This window comes from Polyodon spathula, chromosome 25, assembly GCF_017654505.1.
Source record: "Polyodon spathula isolate WHYD16114869_AA chromosome 25, ASM1765450v1, whole genome shotgun sequence".
NCBI classification, from domain to species: domain Eukaryota; kingdom Metazoa; phylum Chordata; class Actinopteri; order Acipenseriformes; family Polyodontidae; genus Polyodon; species Polyodon spathula.
The window spans coordinates 17,785,741-17,802,605 of record NC_054558.1 but is presented as its reverse complement, the minus strand read 5'-3'; the positions used below and the strand labels follow the sequence as shown (position 1 = coordinate 17,802,605).

The following is a 16,865-nucleotide window of genomic DNA, read 5'->3' as shown; positions in this document are numbered from 1 at the left end:
GATTTCCCTTGATGGTTCTGGAGCTGATTAGTGAACAAGGAGAGCAGAGCCGGCTAGAGCAAGATAATGATGTGATAAAGCCATCTGAATTTGTTTTCACTTCTTATGGGGGGGGTAGGTATGAATATATTCTACATGATATTCCAGTATTAGTACATTAAATATCAATAAATAATTTGTGCAAACCCCGTGTAAGCAGTGCAGTGCCGTACCTTCTCTCTCTGGATCTCATTCTTGATCTGGGAGATCTTGATCTTCATGGCGTCGATCTCCTCATCAGGGACCTGCGGGATGCTGGGGGAGCAGTCCGACTCGTCTATCGTCTGGAAGGTGAGGTCTGACAGCGGGATGTACCATTTACAGTCATACTGCTGACTCTTCCTGTAATGCCAGCAGGCATGTTAGAATGCGAGTAAGTCTCAGTTTACTGCTACAGTACAGATCGTTTAGCTACAGCACAGATCAAGGCTTCCCAAACTTTTTTACCAGAGGACCACCTGCTCAACTACATTAGGTACTGCAGCCCACTATTAGCACTTTTTTTGAAATATGTAACACTGTAAATAAACTTCATCTAAATTGTTATTTTTTCATTTGAATCTTTTTTCTTCTTCATTAGTATTGGTTTTCGTTATTTTGTATATCTATACATATATAAAGGAGGCTGTGTGGTCCAGTGGTTAAAGAAACAGGTGTGTAACCAGGAGGTCCCCGGTTCAAATCCCAGCTCAGCCACTGACTGATGCATAGTTCACACACCCTAGTCTCGTCTCTTGTAAAGCACTTTGTGCTGATGATCCACTACGAAAGACTATAATCAAATATGATATTTTCTTAAGTTTTACTTTTTTTTTTACTAAAGTTTACTAAGTTTTACTTAGTGGGCATGTCTATTGATCCATATAATAACCACATACTTCTATATTCTTAGGCAAAACTCCATAAACTTCAAGCAGTAGGATTTAATAAGAGGTGTTTATTTCATAGGGAGTGCTTCCCACTCTCTTACCCTCCAACCTGTTTCTTGAGCTTGGTGCAGAGCAGCAGGTCAGTGAAGAGAAAGACGTGCCGTAGTTTACGAGCGCCTTCCACCAACTCCACCATGAAACGATCCTTCAGAAGCTGCCGGTTCTGCAGAGGAAAGGACATCACATTCAAACACTCCACAAGAGATAAACAGTACTAACGTACTCTATCAAAGCTTTGATGCACTTTCATATACTGCTATTGTTACAAGAACTCAACAGCGTGGCGATTCGGCTCACAGAGGTTTAAATGGGCCACACACCTGCAGCTACAGTCAGATAGCTTTGTGTCAGGTTGATAAACCTGTAGTTTAAAGACAAGCCACAAGAGGGCAGGGTGCACAAGAGCAAAGACAGATCATAAAAATGATATAACACTTTGTGCCCGCCAGGGGGAGCTGCTGTGCGTCAGTCTATTATCCATGAGGGTAAAGTATGACTTGGTACCAGGAGGAATAGGAGCACTGCACAGAAACAAAACAGCAGCTAAGAAACAGAAATAGAAAAAAGCAAAAAAACAAAAAGGTCTCGCACTGTCACATCTTGTGACAAAATTGTACTACTGATGCATGAACTGACTCAAACGGCCGACCCTGTGCGTTCTGAAATCAGTGCAGAGGCCTGTAAGCCTGAGCAGGCAGCTGAGGCCAGCCTCCAGGGAGAAAGCAGAAGAGAGCACAGAACAGCCATGGCGAGGTGGCGGCAGTGAAGTCATTATTGGCTGCGTCCACCACAAGAGGAGATGATGGGCCCCTCTGGGTCTGTGCCCAATCAAAATCCCTCAGGACACTCATCAAGCACAAACTCTTGGAAAATGACTGCCAGGCTGAAGAAGAACTGTCCATACAAGTTGATATTGTTTTTAAGAGGAGGTCAAGCAAGCAGGATCTGAAGATAGCAGTCAGTCACTAGCTGTAAGATGTGAGCCTTTGGGAGATTGCACATGCCAAATGACGATTTTTTTTTTTTTTCCCTAGCACTGTGATCGGGCCAATATGACCACAAACATTTTAAGACACCTGCCATAAAAGAGGGTGTAGGGCCATTGTGTGCAGCCAGGACAGTACAGAACTGAACAGCCTGCAGGGCATTTAAATTATTCTGAGCAAACCCATCTCCAATGAAATCAGTCTGAATCGCAGTCATCTATCTTAAAACTGTTCCTCAGCAACCGTCGTTAATTAGAGCCGTCTTTGATAAAGAATTGTCAGTCAACCATGTGCCACCTATCAGCCCTCTATTGAAGTCTGATCTGCTGTCTTACTTGACTAACAACAGCAGCTTTCACAGTACAGCCTAACACAAAGGATCAAATGAATTAGTCAGGTAAGAGAAAGCCGGTTTTAAACAAAAGTGTTGACTGCATATCCCAGGAAGAAAGGAATAATTAAGGAATAGCATACTGCAATTGAGTCTGATGATTACTGTTATCTAGGTTTCTGGTGTAAAACAAACAGCAAGCAAGGATAGGGACAGGTTACAGCAGAGTCGAACACCATGCCTGGCAGGGCATGTCAAATGCAGTGTTGCGAATTCTTTCTTGACCCAATTGGTGGTATAAAGAGGTTCTGTATCTGGTTCTGAAGTGGTGCCCGATGTATACCCCTAAGGGTACTCTGGCTTCTGAACATGAAACGATCACTCAAGCACAACACGTTCCAGTACACCACAAATGAGGGGCGACTGCTGTTAGCAAATCCAGCTGGATAGTGCCAATGAGTTTCGCATTACCTTGCAGTGTTCTGCACAGCAGGGAGACTGTCAGTGAGTAAGATGGACTTCCTTCCTGCGAGGTGCTGGGACGTGTCGGCAATACCTCTATTCTCACTGTAATGAACCAGTCACTGCTCAGTGAGAACGAGCGTGTTTACAGGTTACAAATATTCCTATACAACCAAAAGTTTGTCGGGTTCTAGCCAAACACAATCTGAAACGCCTATAGGAGGCTAGGCGTGTATGACAAAAGTTTGGTAAAGATTGGTGCAAAATAAAGGCAGTAAGTATGTTCAACTGGTGTAGTGTGACAGATGGACTGACAGACAGACAAAAAGACGGATGGACAGACATGCTCAGCGTATAAGGGTGCCCTTTTTTTTTTTTTTTTTTTTATGAGGACCCTAAACACAAAGTCTTAGCGATGTGTTATTGGCTACTCTCACGTTTGCATGAACAAAGTTACTTACTTTAGGACACTTTGAAAGTCTCACTTTGAAATATCCTAATACCACCATAGCATTATTACAGCATCCTGTGAATAGTGCTATACAGCAGCATGATCCGATAATCCAATCATGCAGCTAAACAAAGAAGTTTTAGGGTTAGGAAAAATTATCCAGAAAACATTTCTCCATCAGAAAACTAGAATACTGCTCACAGAACCATGATTATTACAGATTAAAAATCAACTATTCAGTTTCTTGTCCGGACTCTCTCTTCTATACATATATTTCTATTTGACTAGACCAGTTTCTTACTGGGTAACTCATTAAAAATGAAATGCTTGCTGTTACTTGTACAATGCATTTATATTTGTGTGTGTGCATGTGTCTGCCTGCTGCGTGCAAGTCTGCCTTCCTGCCTGTCTCTGCCTTGTATTATTTATATAACTCCCAAGTACAGTGTACTTTTTGAACCATTGTGTTTATTTTCAGGACAACCCTGTATCATTAGTGAGTGCAATTTGTTTACTTCCTGTGGTCAGTCAGTGGTCGGAGGTGACCACACTGTTTACACTGGCACTGGACCCTGGTACATTTTTTTATATTTTACAAAAGGAGCCTTCAGCCCTGCCCAGGCCATTAGGCAGATGGGAAGTGGTGCTGTTAGAGAAAGCAGACTGTGTAGACTTTCTGTTCCAAGTGCTGACCTTGTGATTCTTTAGTGAAAGCTATGTGAAACTACTGAAATGTGGTGGGGGGTAAGCACTTGCTCAAGTCATTTCCTGTATAGTGAGTAGCTCATTCTTGAGTAGAAGGAAGTCTGTGTACAGTGTAGCAAGACAGCCCTGTATAGACACTGAAGAGGCTGACCAGAGGAGGCTGGCATGTGCCTGACCACTGGTTCCCTTCATATTGTTTCTGCTAGACTCTCAAGTGATGTCATCAGACACTGCGAGCAGTGAGTCATGTGGCAGACCGGTAGACCTGGCTGGCTCATTCCTCAACCCTAAAGTGCATTGATAACCTCTTTTGGTGGTGATGTGCTCCTCCTCATTCAAGCAACTGGCACGGTACGGAATCGACTGCCAAAGAACAAGAACCTCAACACAGAGGCAGCAAACATCTTGTTTACTTTATATATTCCCCAGAAAATCACCTTGCCATCAGTGCATAACCCACAAGTGTGCAGCCAGGCTCCCCCAGGTGTCAAGTCATGGTACACACAGGCCTTGTCAAGGGCTAGAGAACTGGGAGATGAAACCATAATCCAGGCTTTAATTTGTAACACTGCTAAACCCAAGAGCTCTGGGCTATACTGGTATGTACTGTATCTGTGATGTTGCCCTGGATGTTGTAGTCTATGGCTGCTCAAGGGACTGTCTGAGAAGACTAATTCATTTGTTTTTGCAGCTGCTTTGAACCAGCCTGCCTACTTCTCCAGCACCCCCCAAATCTATTCTATCTTGAGTAAACATCATTAGTGCCCACAAAGTCTTGCTGTTGGCATAATGGGCTGTCTGGGAGAATAGAATAATCTAGTTTAATTTTTATTCTAGTAAAACTTGAGTCCTCAGCAATATCTCTAATCATCATCCACCAATGCAGAAATCAAACCAGAGCCTTGAAGAATATGTAGCTTCAAACGTCACTTTAATTGCACATTTCCCTTACTATGTTATGGTTTTTGCTATCATTTGAACTCTGACAGCCTGTCACAAAGACGGCTGTAGTGGGTGACGTCAGACCAGAAACCAGGAACCAGGAAATAAACAACAGAGGTGGAGTTTTGGGGAAGCTGAGCGCTTGCTTATGCTCAGCATTTAATGAATGAACAGACAGACAGAAAATAAAAGGTTGTAAGACAAACAAGACACAGGACACGGCACTCGTAGCTAAAACAAAAAGACAAACAAAAAACTGACTATACAGACAAAACACGGTGAGCTTCTAGTTGAACTATTATTATTATTATCACAATTACCTCTGTCTCCAATCCCATTCTCCACGCACTTAACACACAACCCGAGTGAGTGAAAACATGCAGCTTTTATGCAGCTGTACCGAGACTCGATTACTAATCAATCATTCAATTGGAATCACGATACAACTGCACATGAATTAATTAAGTGCAATTCCCCTTGCTCACATATTATTACATTTTACTTGCACGTGAAGTGCTATGCAATCCTCGTGCCTAAATACAAATATACATTTTAAACACTTGTGTTACACAGACCTGTTTATATCCCGTGTACCCATGACTATACACCAACATTAACACACAACACGCAACATATAACCCTGAAATACACACGGGTGGGACAACATTGCCACACAGCCCCACCTACTCTCCTAGTCTGTATAACTGTAGGTTAGGTGGAGCTAACAGTTGAAAAGTCTAATTGTCACATGATCAGAATGGAATGAGAAAGGCTGTGCAGTACTACTAGCTAAGTAAACTGACAATGGACAGTAACACTCATTCGCTGGTAGAATCTGGCACCTTCTTCATTAAAAGTAAAACGGTTTTCATAATACTCCACAGTTCAGCCTGCTTCCTCAGGATGCTACACAGTGGTTATCAGTGTTTATTTTGGCATGTGTTGATGGATGTGTGAAGAGGACTTGGGCTCACGCACCGCTACCAAATTCTGCAGCGAATTCCTGCTTGATTAAATTGGGTAAGTGGACTGTCGTGAGATGAGTAGCAGAGATTGATGATGACCAGAGTGAGATTTCCAGTAAGAATGTTGCTCAACAGCGGTCCAAACTCCCAGTGATGAATCAGTGGCAACAGGTTCGTGACTGCAGTGAAAAAAACGATTTCCCTTGATGGTTCTGGAGCTGATTAGTGAACAAGGAGAGCAGAGCCGGCATTCTCCCACAATGTGAGTCAGAGAGACAATTAGAACTCCCCTACACTACCGTCTCCTTAGAGAATACAAAATAACATACTTAACATTTTTACTTTTTCTTTTTTTTTTTTTTTATAAAATGTAGTCGTCACCAATGATTTTTTTTATCACGGTTCACCGCTGCAACTCCCAGACCGACTCAGGAAACGGTGGCAGACACACGCGTCCTCTGAAACGTGTCCTGCCAAGCCGTCTTTTTCGCACTGCCTACAGCGAAGCCACCAGACCCATAGTGCCGGAGGACAACACAGATCTGAGTGGCTTCTACAGCAGACCTGTAGGCGCCCTGCCGGTCACAGGGGTCACTGGTGCGCGGTGAACCGAGGATTACCCTGCCGACCTGAGCCCTCTCCACCCGGGTGTCGCTCGGCCAATTGTGCGCCGCCCCCTGGGAACTCCCGGCCACGATCGACGATGGCATAACCTGGAAATGAACCACCGATCTCAAGATTATAAGGCGCAGCACCCAAAAATATTTACTGTTTACGGTACAGTGCACCCATGAGATGGAAACATTCTTGTTTCTTAGAGGGCCCAGGGGAGAATAAAGCCACAGTGCACATTATCTTTCTGCTTAGATGACAGTTTATCATAAGCTTGCAAAAATTGCTTCTGAAAAGACTCAAGGCTCATTGTGGGGAAATGAGAACCAGCCATCCTTTAAAGACCACCTTAAAAGAACAAAGGCCTTGTTTTGAAGCAAGCACAGAAGGCATCGAGAGGAAGAAAACAGTAAAGTGTAAAAGAGTAAAGAGTAGTTAAGATACTGTTGTTTTTTGCTTGTTGGTTAATTTTTTTTTGTATTCCTCTTTAAGTATTTACTCTTGCTCCAAAACAGGGACCCAACTGTCTACACAACTGATTGGATGATAGACATTCATGTGAACCTGTTGAAGGAGACGTCCTGCTGTATAGGAGACCCCTTTCATGCAGAACTATGGTCTCCAGTCTATTCCTCAGATTGATGGGTTGAGTGTCTGGCTGTGTAAGTCAGGGTAGTATAATGGTCAGTGTCCAGGCTCTGGAAGATACTGGGCTGGAGTTCTTATCTTCATTTTTGACCTTGTGGTAGGGCTGAGGCTCTGCACATGAAATAAGAAGGTTTTTGTGTATTATGTTTGATTCTTCCTTTCCTGTTTTGTGTTTGTAAATTGAGTCAGACCCTCAGTCTGGGACATGCTACTTGTTGTGTTTGGTTGCTGCGAAGTAGCGGATTTCTAACCAGCAGGTGGGTATGTCCCGGCTGAGCGGCCTAGGACAGGATCATCTATGTTACCCGGACAAAGAACCTGTGTGGATCAGGGTTTTACTATTATTCCGAGTAGGGATTCCTTTAGGGATTCTGAAGTCACGGAAGTGAGAATTGTGTCAAGAGAACCTTGTAAAAAAGAGGAGAAGCTCTCACCAGTTTAACAGCATCTTTTATTTCATAGTCTGTTTTCACAGCGTTTTTTGCATTTTTGTATCCTTGTTTATTTTACACTGTCAAGTATTGTTGCCTGGCCCGTACCATTGTTGCTACCTGCCTGTAGTTATTTGAGTCGCCATGGAAATAAATCCTGAGCATTTTAATGACAACTTCCCATCTCTCAATCTGCCAGTGGTTAACCCATACTCCCTATCACAGACCTCTGTTACTTAAGCAAAATATAATTGCAGACAAAATAGATCAGTTTTTTCATTTTTTTTTTTTTTTTTTTTTTTTTTTTTTTTTTTTTTATTGCTAATGAAATCCCAAGTTGGCTATCCAATTATCATCTGTCACACCTACTCCAGCCTCCATTCGTTACGTTAGCTGGTTTGGGTGCTGGACCAAAAGCAGTGGAAGACTATCAGCTGATCCTAGGGCCAAGGGGTAAACGGTAAGAAGGCATTAGATGGGTGTGTTGAGTCCTCAACCCTGTCAGCCTGGGCAATGGCATTTCTCACTCTATGAGTTTCCTCTGATCAGAAGGATAAGCATTCCCTTCACAGCCAGCTCTCTCTCCGGGAGACTCTGCTGGTTACTCGGTCACACTCTTGCCACTCTGACTTCCCCGACCACCAGGGACTGATAATAATCCAGGATGATTCTCTTTCATTCGCAGCGCTTTTTTTTTTTTTCAGAGAACAAAAGCTCAAGATGAAAAACTTCACATGTAAAACTAGAGCCCTGCTTTGAACCTGACACAAGTGTGCTCTCATCTTTCAGATAAGGACGTCTAGATAAATGTAAAGCAGGTAATAGATTAAACGTTTACATTTTCTGTGTAAACAGTCGTTTACTGTCTAAACCATCATACACATTGTTTAAGTATTTGTTGCCCTCTTATGTTTTACTTTGGTATTTATTTTGAAATGTGTACATAGATTTTCACACGCAGCATTCAATATTATTGGTTTATGACGCATCAAGATTCATACTGTGCTGTGTTTTTATTTTACCGTTTAACCCTTTAAACTTTTATAGCCTAAGATAAACATGCTTAAACTAAGGGCGTCTTCATATTAAGCTACTGTATATCTGGTTGCGATATTTTGGCAGTTGCCTAAAGCAATGGAAAAAAAAAAAAAAAACAGAGTCCTGACCTCATCTGGTAACATGACAACCATATGGCAGCCATATCAGGTCAAAGGTTAAAGTGATGGGTAGAACTGCATTTTGCCTGAGGAATTTCCATAACACAGACAACATTAAGTTGACATCTCAAACGGTTTTAGAGATACGAACCGTTCAAGAAGCAGGGATGCTTAATAACTGTTTTAAACTGTCAATCACATCCATTTTCTTTTATAATAATAGCTGTTACTGAAATACGGATCAAAAAAGACATTTTCACTGTCGGCTCCCCCATTTTATCAGACCAAGATTTTTCACAAGCTCCTTTTATCTTTCATTGTTTAATATTTGAGGAGTCATTAAAAAATGTAATTAAATAAAGAGCTGCCTCAGTTTTATAAGGACCAGCACAGCTCCAATAGGACTGTTCATGGCAATATGGGATATCACTTAGCGAGATAGAGCCTGCCCCTGAAACAGAGAGATGAATAATGAATAAAGACAATCAGTGAGAGGGGGCTATTTATTAGAACAAACAATGCATTATGCATAAAGGGCTATCAATTAGGAGGTGTAGGCCACCTGCCACCCCTCATTCAGGAGGGGGAGTCTCACTTAAAAATCTGTATGCCAGGTTCTTACAAGACTCTCGGTGGACACTGTAGTTTTTGGGCTTCTGGTAAACCATGCGCACAAACAAAATGTAAAATGTTTTGCTGCCATTTAATGAGTCATTATATTTCTTCCTTTTTTAATGTTTCCTGATCTTTTTATGGTGTTTGCGATCATTCTTGTTGCAATAAAGGTTGTAATGTGTGTTGATTATGAGTGGAGTAGCTGCTCTGTAGGTCAGAGACATAAGTAATGCCAGAAACGTGTCGTTTCTGTGACCTATAAAACAGAAGAGCAGTTCGTGGACTCAGGTGAAAGCACATTAACAAGGATTTACCAAGTAAGCAAGAACATTGCATTTGAAGCGAACTCCAAATGGAGTGATGGATGAAACGCAACACAGATTAAAGATCTCATTGCATGGTCACTAAAAACAATAGCAGAATTGTTGGGGACTATTTTAAAAATCGAAATGGCGGTGAATTTAAATACCGGCACCCTGATAACACAGCGTGGAGAGCAGTGCTATAATTAACTTTGGTTATTCAAAGCAACTATTCAATTAAGTGCGATGCTGGCCACATAAACAATCACTTCAAGAGTAAGGCTTGTCTACTTCCTAATAAAACTGTATTTCAATATTGTTGCAGGGCCATAAAATTTAAAATTATAAAAGTGCACCACTGGCTGGCAGGTGTTTGCTTGTTTCATACACATCAGTAAATATAGTCAGTCACATTTAATGGTGAATTACCAGCGCCCATGAAATGTTATCTTGTTAATATAGTTTTACATTCTCTGAGTTAATAAATCCCACACCATCGTTAATTTTGAGGTAAAGACAAGTCTGATTAAAAATAATTATTTGTCACTAACTAGGAGAAAAGGTCAAAATCTAATTCTCTCTATATGTTCCTAGCCATAGTCATTCAATAACAATAATCTTATGAGAAATTCATTTCACAGGATCAATCTGGGGTGCAGAACACTATCAGAACCAATACAAACATGTTTTTAAGGGTTCCAGTGCCCTAGACTTTATGTTACTTCTTGGTCCTTTTTTTAAAATCTTGGTTGGTTTGCTTTAAAATAAAACTGTGTGGATATCTATACGTTGCTGTTCTGTAGCAACAGATCAGGTAAACGCTCAATTGTACACCTGGCCAGGTGCAGCTGGTGTATAAGAATTGAATTGAATTCAGATATAAGATATACAGATACAAATATAAGATGATGCTCGTACACAGACTTGTCAGTTACATATTGTGCTCTATTAAAATTCCTGATTGTATAATGCTAATTGTGATATATAATGTGCGTGTGGGTGTGAAACAGAGAAACATTATAGTGTTAATTCAAATTTCTTGGTTTTTTCCCCCAATTTGTAGTTACTGTATGAGCGTAGCATATATATATTTTTTAGTTTTTATATTAACGCCCCACACATCTAAGAATTCATCAGACGCTACCGCATCTGGAGCTCACTTTCATCTCAAGGCTGCCTTGCATCATACATGAAGCCGCTTTTCATCTATAAACACGTACGGTACAGGCTGTAGAAATGAGTGAGGTCAGAAGCTGCGTTTCTCCCAGCAGCCTACAGCTCTACTAAACAAACACTGCCGTAGCAGTCAGCAATGTGTTCAGTACTGATTGAAGCGCGGCCCGCTCCTGACTCACCTCCCCCTTCTTGACGGTCATGGACTGCCTGCGTGGTGTGATCTCCTCGTTGATGCTAGACAGGAAGTTCTGAGAGATGCGCAGGGCGTCTTGCAGCAGGGGGTAATCTGGGTGGCTGGCTGGAGTGTGCTTTAACAGATCCTGCCCAAGAACAAGAATACTGCTGAGCACAGAGAGAGCAGGGTCCTTCCAATAGGCATGGGATCAATAGCTATACCAGGTCCGACTACACAGACTCATACAGACTGCACAAGCTCACACTACACAGACTCATACAGACTGCACAAGCTCACACTACACAGACTCATACAGACTGCACAAGCTCACACTACAGACTCATACAGACTGCACAAGCTCACACTACACAGACTCATACAGACTGCACAAGCTCACACTACAGACTCATACAGACTGCACAAGCTCACAATACACAGACTCACACAGACTGCACAAGCTCACACTACACAGACTCATACAGACTGCACAAGCTCACACTACAGACTCATACAGACTGCACAAGCTCACACTACACAGACTCATACAGACTGCACAAGCTCACACTACACAGACTCACACAGACTGCACAAGCTCACACTACACAGACTCATACAGACTGCACAAGCTCACACTACACAGACTCATACAGACTGCACAAGCTCACACTACACAGACTCATACAGACTGCACAAGCTCACACTACACAGACTCATACAGACTGCACAAGCTCACACTACACAGACTCATACAGACTGCACAAGCTCACACTACACAGACTCATACAGACTGCACAAGCTCACACTACACAGACTCACACAGACTGCACAAGCTCACACTACACAGACTCATACAGACTGCACAAGCTCACACTACACAGACTCATACAGACTGCACAAGCTCACACTACACAGACTCATACAGACTGCACAAGCTCACACTACACAGACTCATACAGACTGCACAAGCTCACACTACACAGACTCATACAGACTGCACAAGCTCACACTACACAGACTCATACAGACTGCACAAGCTCACACTACACAGACTCACACAGACTGCACAAGCTCACACTACAGACTCATACAGACTGCACAAGCTCATACTACACAGACTCATACAGACTGCACAAGCTCACACTACACAGACTCATACAGACTGCACAAGCTCATACTACACAGACTCACACAGACTGCACAAGCTCACACTACACAGACTCACACAGACTGCACAAGCTCACACTACACAGACTCATACAGACTGCACAAGCTCACACTACACAGACTCATACAGACTGCACAAGCTCACACTACACAGACTCACACAGACTGCACAAGCTCACACTACACAGACTCATACAGACTGCACAAGCTCACAAGCTACACAGACTGCACAAGCTCACACAGACTGCACAAGCTCACACTACAGACTGCACAAGCTCACACTACACAGACTCATACAGACTGCACAAGCTCACACTACACAGACTCACACAGACTGCACAAGCTCACACTACACAGACTCATAGAGACTGCACAAGTTCATAAGTAAGCAATAATACACAACTCAGCCAGTCTGTACTTAAGATTACTCCAAATGAGGAGGATCTTACTGCAAATGTATGTTGATTTTATTTATGACTGTATGTTTTCTTTCTTTAAAAATAGGTTTGTTCTGTTGTGTCCATTGACAGATAATTCCTGCTAGGTCTCACTGCTTGATGAATGCAGTAGTCCCCCGATTACTTTCTGGTCCAGCTGGTTCACTTACATGCAATACGAGAGTGCTTCGGGTGACTCGGTCGACGGGTTTGTACAGGAGAGCTGAAAGAAAAAAACAAAGAACTTAATTATGTGATACTCTGTTTCTTAGTTAAGATCATGCAAGTCAGTATATCTGTATACAGCGTGATTATAAAGTCATGGCAACAGCAAGAATGATGGTGACAGTTTCAGGCAAGAATTAAGTTGCTATATAGTTTTAAAAGTCATTCCAGCTGGTTCCAGAGACCCTGATTAAAACTAGTCTTGGACTAACGTTAGGTAAAGTAGTCCAAGATTAGTGCTAATCTGGGTGTGAAACCAGATGCTAAGAGAGTATTCTAAAAGTAGCAAGCAACAATTTATCTTTTCAATATTCCGCAGTCAGCCCAGTTTAACACATATACCCTGTCCACACTACTTAAATAATGCACCATCAACACAAGTTTAGACCATTACCATTCACTTCTCTCACGTTTTCAAAACATGATCGTGTGTTACAAATGCAATGTGAACAGGGAATCAGCGACCTTGATTTTTGTTCTGTTCTGGAATTTTTTTTTTTTTTTTTAATTCAAGCAGAACAATACAAACCACACTTACTTTCCAATGAGTTCTTTGTTGTCTGGTCTTTGGAGTCCTTGGTAGTCCTGACCTTCAGATTCTGGAGAAATGAAGACACACGAGGGCTCGTTAGGCACCGTAAACTCAGAAGAATTAATGACCTTTAAATAAACAGTCTCAAATCACTGAGGACCTACAATACGATTCTGTTAAAAATCAAATGTGCGAAACAAAAACAGCTTGACCTTCTTAGACATTTTAGCAGCAAAATATTAATCCAGACCCTCCTTACATATATATAACACTCTATATTTCGTTTCAATAATCTGTCTAAATGCTGTTTCTCCTTAGTCCCTAGACTGGTACTACCAGAATATGAGATATTTCTTCTGCACATCATATCGTATAGTCACCAGTAGGCTCACGACTCAAATGCTAAACAAATGAACACTTCAAACTCAAACTCAGTTGGCTTTCATTAATTTAGAACTGGAGCCGCTGATAATTAAATATTTAAAAGATGTTAAAGTTTGTTTCCAAAAATAGTGCAGAGCTGTACTGATCTCTTTTTCTCGAACCAAAACATCCGATTCAGAGTGTCCTGGGACCATTGTGAAAGACTGGGATTATGGTTTGTGACAGGTGTCAGGTTAAAGGGCTCCCACTACTCAAGATACAACAGCGTGTGTATCAAGGCTGTTACTGACACTGTTTCTTGTCAAAGGAAAATACAACAGCAGTTATGCATTACCATTATTTTGATTTATTAGTGGCCAAATTATAAAAAATGCACTGCATTGAAGATCATTTGGTAATGATGGCTTTCCATGCTTCATCTGAATATAGCAAGAACAAGTCATCTCGATAATTCTATTTGGAAATAAATAACAGAGACACACACCCTATAGGAGGGTTTAACACTGGGGTTGGTAAATGAGAATCACAGGGGAGGAAAGGGTTCCTAGCCGGCTAAACACTGTGAGCAGAATCAGTTCCTGTCCCTAATCCCGCGTCTTATGACGTCATACCTCTGAGATTTCGGAAAACTGTGTGTTGGCCTGGCAGCACTTTTCTGCGGTTTCCACGGCAACCTCGTAGTTATCCACAAAGGCCCGGTACACTCCGAGCTGGCTTGCCTGGTGGGTAAAGAAAATAAACAGCAAAATAATTACAAAACAGAAGCACCACTTCATTGCGAACAATAAGTCACAAAAGAACAATAACTGAGAGTCCACTTCCCCCGTCATCCATAACTTCAGCGTTCTGCTTTTTCACAAGGACACACAACACCGTTGCTTGACATACACCTCAGTATACAATCCCGGTGAGCAATATTTTAAGGTGAAAGTTGGAATTTAGTTGTCATTTAAAATCTAAATGCTCATGAAGATCCTGAATTTGCTAAACGTAGCTTTGAATCTCCAGTTTGTACCCATTTTAAAAGGACTCTAAATCACACAAGCCATCTTCCTCAAAACAACTCTGATTTATTGAGGAACACACAACAGACCAGAAAGCAGCTGAGCTACAGCTGCTTTCATCATTAGGTTCTTAGAGGAATCTTTGCATTGTATTACACTAAATTACGTCAGCCTAAGACAAAATAAAATGAACTGGCCATGTGGTGATTGTTGCTTTGACCCCTGTCGCATTTTTATATAGGAACAAGCAATGCACAACACAGCAGAACAGACAGGCAGCTATTAGAATTACAAGACAGCAGAACAAGATGTTGAGGTACAGGGTCAGAGGAGAGACGATATTTACAGCCCGAAGCCTATTGAAATCCTTGCAGTGTTTCTGGGCCTGCTACAGCTGTCACGGCAACCAAAGCCGACCCCTGTGCTCCAAATCCCAGTGTGAGATTAGACTGCAGCATTTAGGAATACAAATACAAAAGACAGGATAGTCAATTTAAGTCCTGGAGAAATTATTACAAAAGGTATCATTTATAACTTTCCCATTGTCTAAAACCTATTTATTTTGATCAAATGAGCAGGGGGAAAAAAGGTATTCAATGTAAGACAAAATAGATGTATTAGGACATATATCAACTTGGTTGCATTATACCGTATATTGTGTGGTCTTATTAAATATTGAAACAATTGTGAGCATGGCAGCAGCATCAATTAGATAGGGTGTTATATCATGCAACTTCAAGAATATATTAACCTTGAATAGGCAGGTAATCTTCTTAAACCTTTAGACTTCAGCCTCACCCTATGTAAACTCCACTAATCCCTGTTCTAACGTACATTCCAGTGCTCTTCACCGCAGGGGACTAGCCATTGAATCCCCAAGGCCAAAGGTCAGCCAATGAATTAATGGTCAGTGACAGGAGACGGCCCAGAGAGCAGCTCATTTGTCAAGGAGACGTTGTCTGAAAGGCACGCCAATGCTTTCACAGCACATCTCCTTCACACATAGCTTTATAAAACAGAGACAGAGGAGTCAAGGGTCCTCGTGCTGTATTGAAGACTGTTGTTTATTAACATTCTCTTGACAAAGGGCTTTAAAACCTGAAAACCTCTTCAAAAACCGCTACCAAACCTTCCTTAATATTTCAAGCCAGGGTTTATAAAGCACAAGTTTTAAGTTTTGTGATCCCCTACTTTTAAAATAAAAATAATACTAATGCTACTTTATCAATATGAATACATTCAGGAATAAATAAATAGTCACTCTTGTCTACTTCACCTGTGATTGATCAAATACTCTGTACGCAGGGAGTGACTAACGATTCATATTACTGTATTGTCATATCTATCAATCAAATGAGTCAAAAACAGTAACACACTTTTCTAAAGGTAGAACCAGATACTTTTACTCAAAAGCACAACAAAAAAGGTTTGGATAACAACTAGTTTGTGTCTTGTACTGTAAAATAAATAACAATGGGCCGAGATATACATATTAGCATATGTGCAGTTACCTTCCCTAAACTACTAAAGCGTTCTGCAGTTTGAAGTGGAGTTATCGATCCAAGACCTGTAAACAGTTTGTTGATAGACTTAAGGGCTCTCATATTCATCTAAATTGACTTTTTTTTTTTAACAAAAGATGTTTATTAAATAGCATACATGTTACACTCCCCAATACAGAATGCAGGTTTGGGGGTGGGGAAGGGGGAGTTATTGTATTTAGACACTAAAGAGTCCAGGGAGGTCTTGCTTCAACCCAAATCTCTGGAACAAGGAGGTGGAGTTACATGCTTACAACCACTAGCTCAACAACCCACCCTTTTCCACACAGCGCCATGGGTTTTACCACACAGCCTCCTCCTTTGTTAAAACACCACTGGTTGCCATAACTGTTTGGAGGGTTTTCTCCTCCCTCTGCTTCACATCATCTGTAGCAGCCTCCTGCCCTGCTGTCTTCACATGGTTAAACATTACCCACTTCCTCCACATGCCTCACTCTCTACATTTGGAGGGTCTTGTCTCTTTCTTCTCTCCATCTGTCCAGAATGGCACTCTTTAAATGAAAGAGGTTTTCCTGGCTTCCTTCTCCCCCTCCCACTCTAATCTGGTTTCTGCCATATGAACCAGGACCCACAAGCAATCTGACAGTTAGATTAGCACTGGTGAGTGCGTGAATACACTGTGCTGTAGCCC

At 41.7% G+C, this 16,865-nt stretch overlaps 1 protein-coding gene across 1 annotated transcript in view; it reads right to left on the bottom strand.

Moving 5' to 3' along the window:
* The window catches only part of LOC121300247 (breakpoint cluster region protein-like), an 89,685-nt gene that overhangs the window by 21,967 nt on the left and 50,853 nt on the right, over positions 1-16,865 (bottom strand). Inside the window, exons 4-9 of the mRNA XM_041228745.1 lie at positions 14,280-14,514; positions 13,291-13,351; positions 12,698-12,750; positions 10,931-11,071; positions 1,010-1,131; positions 213-381 (exon numbers count right to left, since the gene is read on the bottom strand). Of these exons, the coding sequence (XP_041084679.1) occupies positions 213-381; positions 1,010-1,131; positions 10,931-11,071; positions 12,698-12,750; positions 13,291-13,351; positions 14,280-14,514 (781 nt within the window). The remainder of the gene's footprint in view (positions 1-212; positions 382-1,009; positions 1,132-10,930; positions 11,072-12,697; positions 12,751-13,290; positions 13,352-14,279; positions 14,515-16,865) is intronic.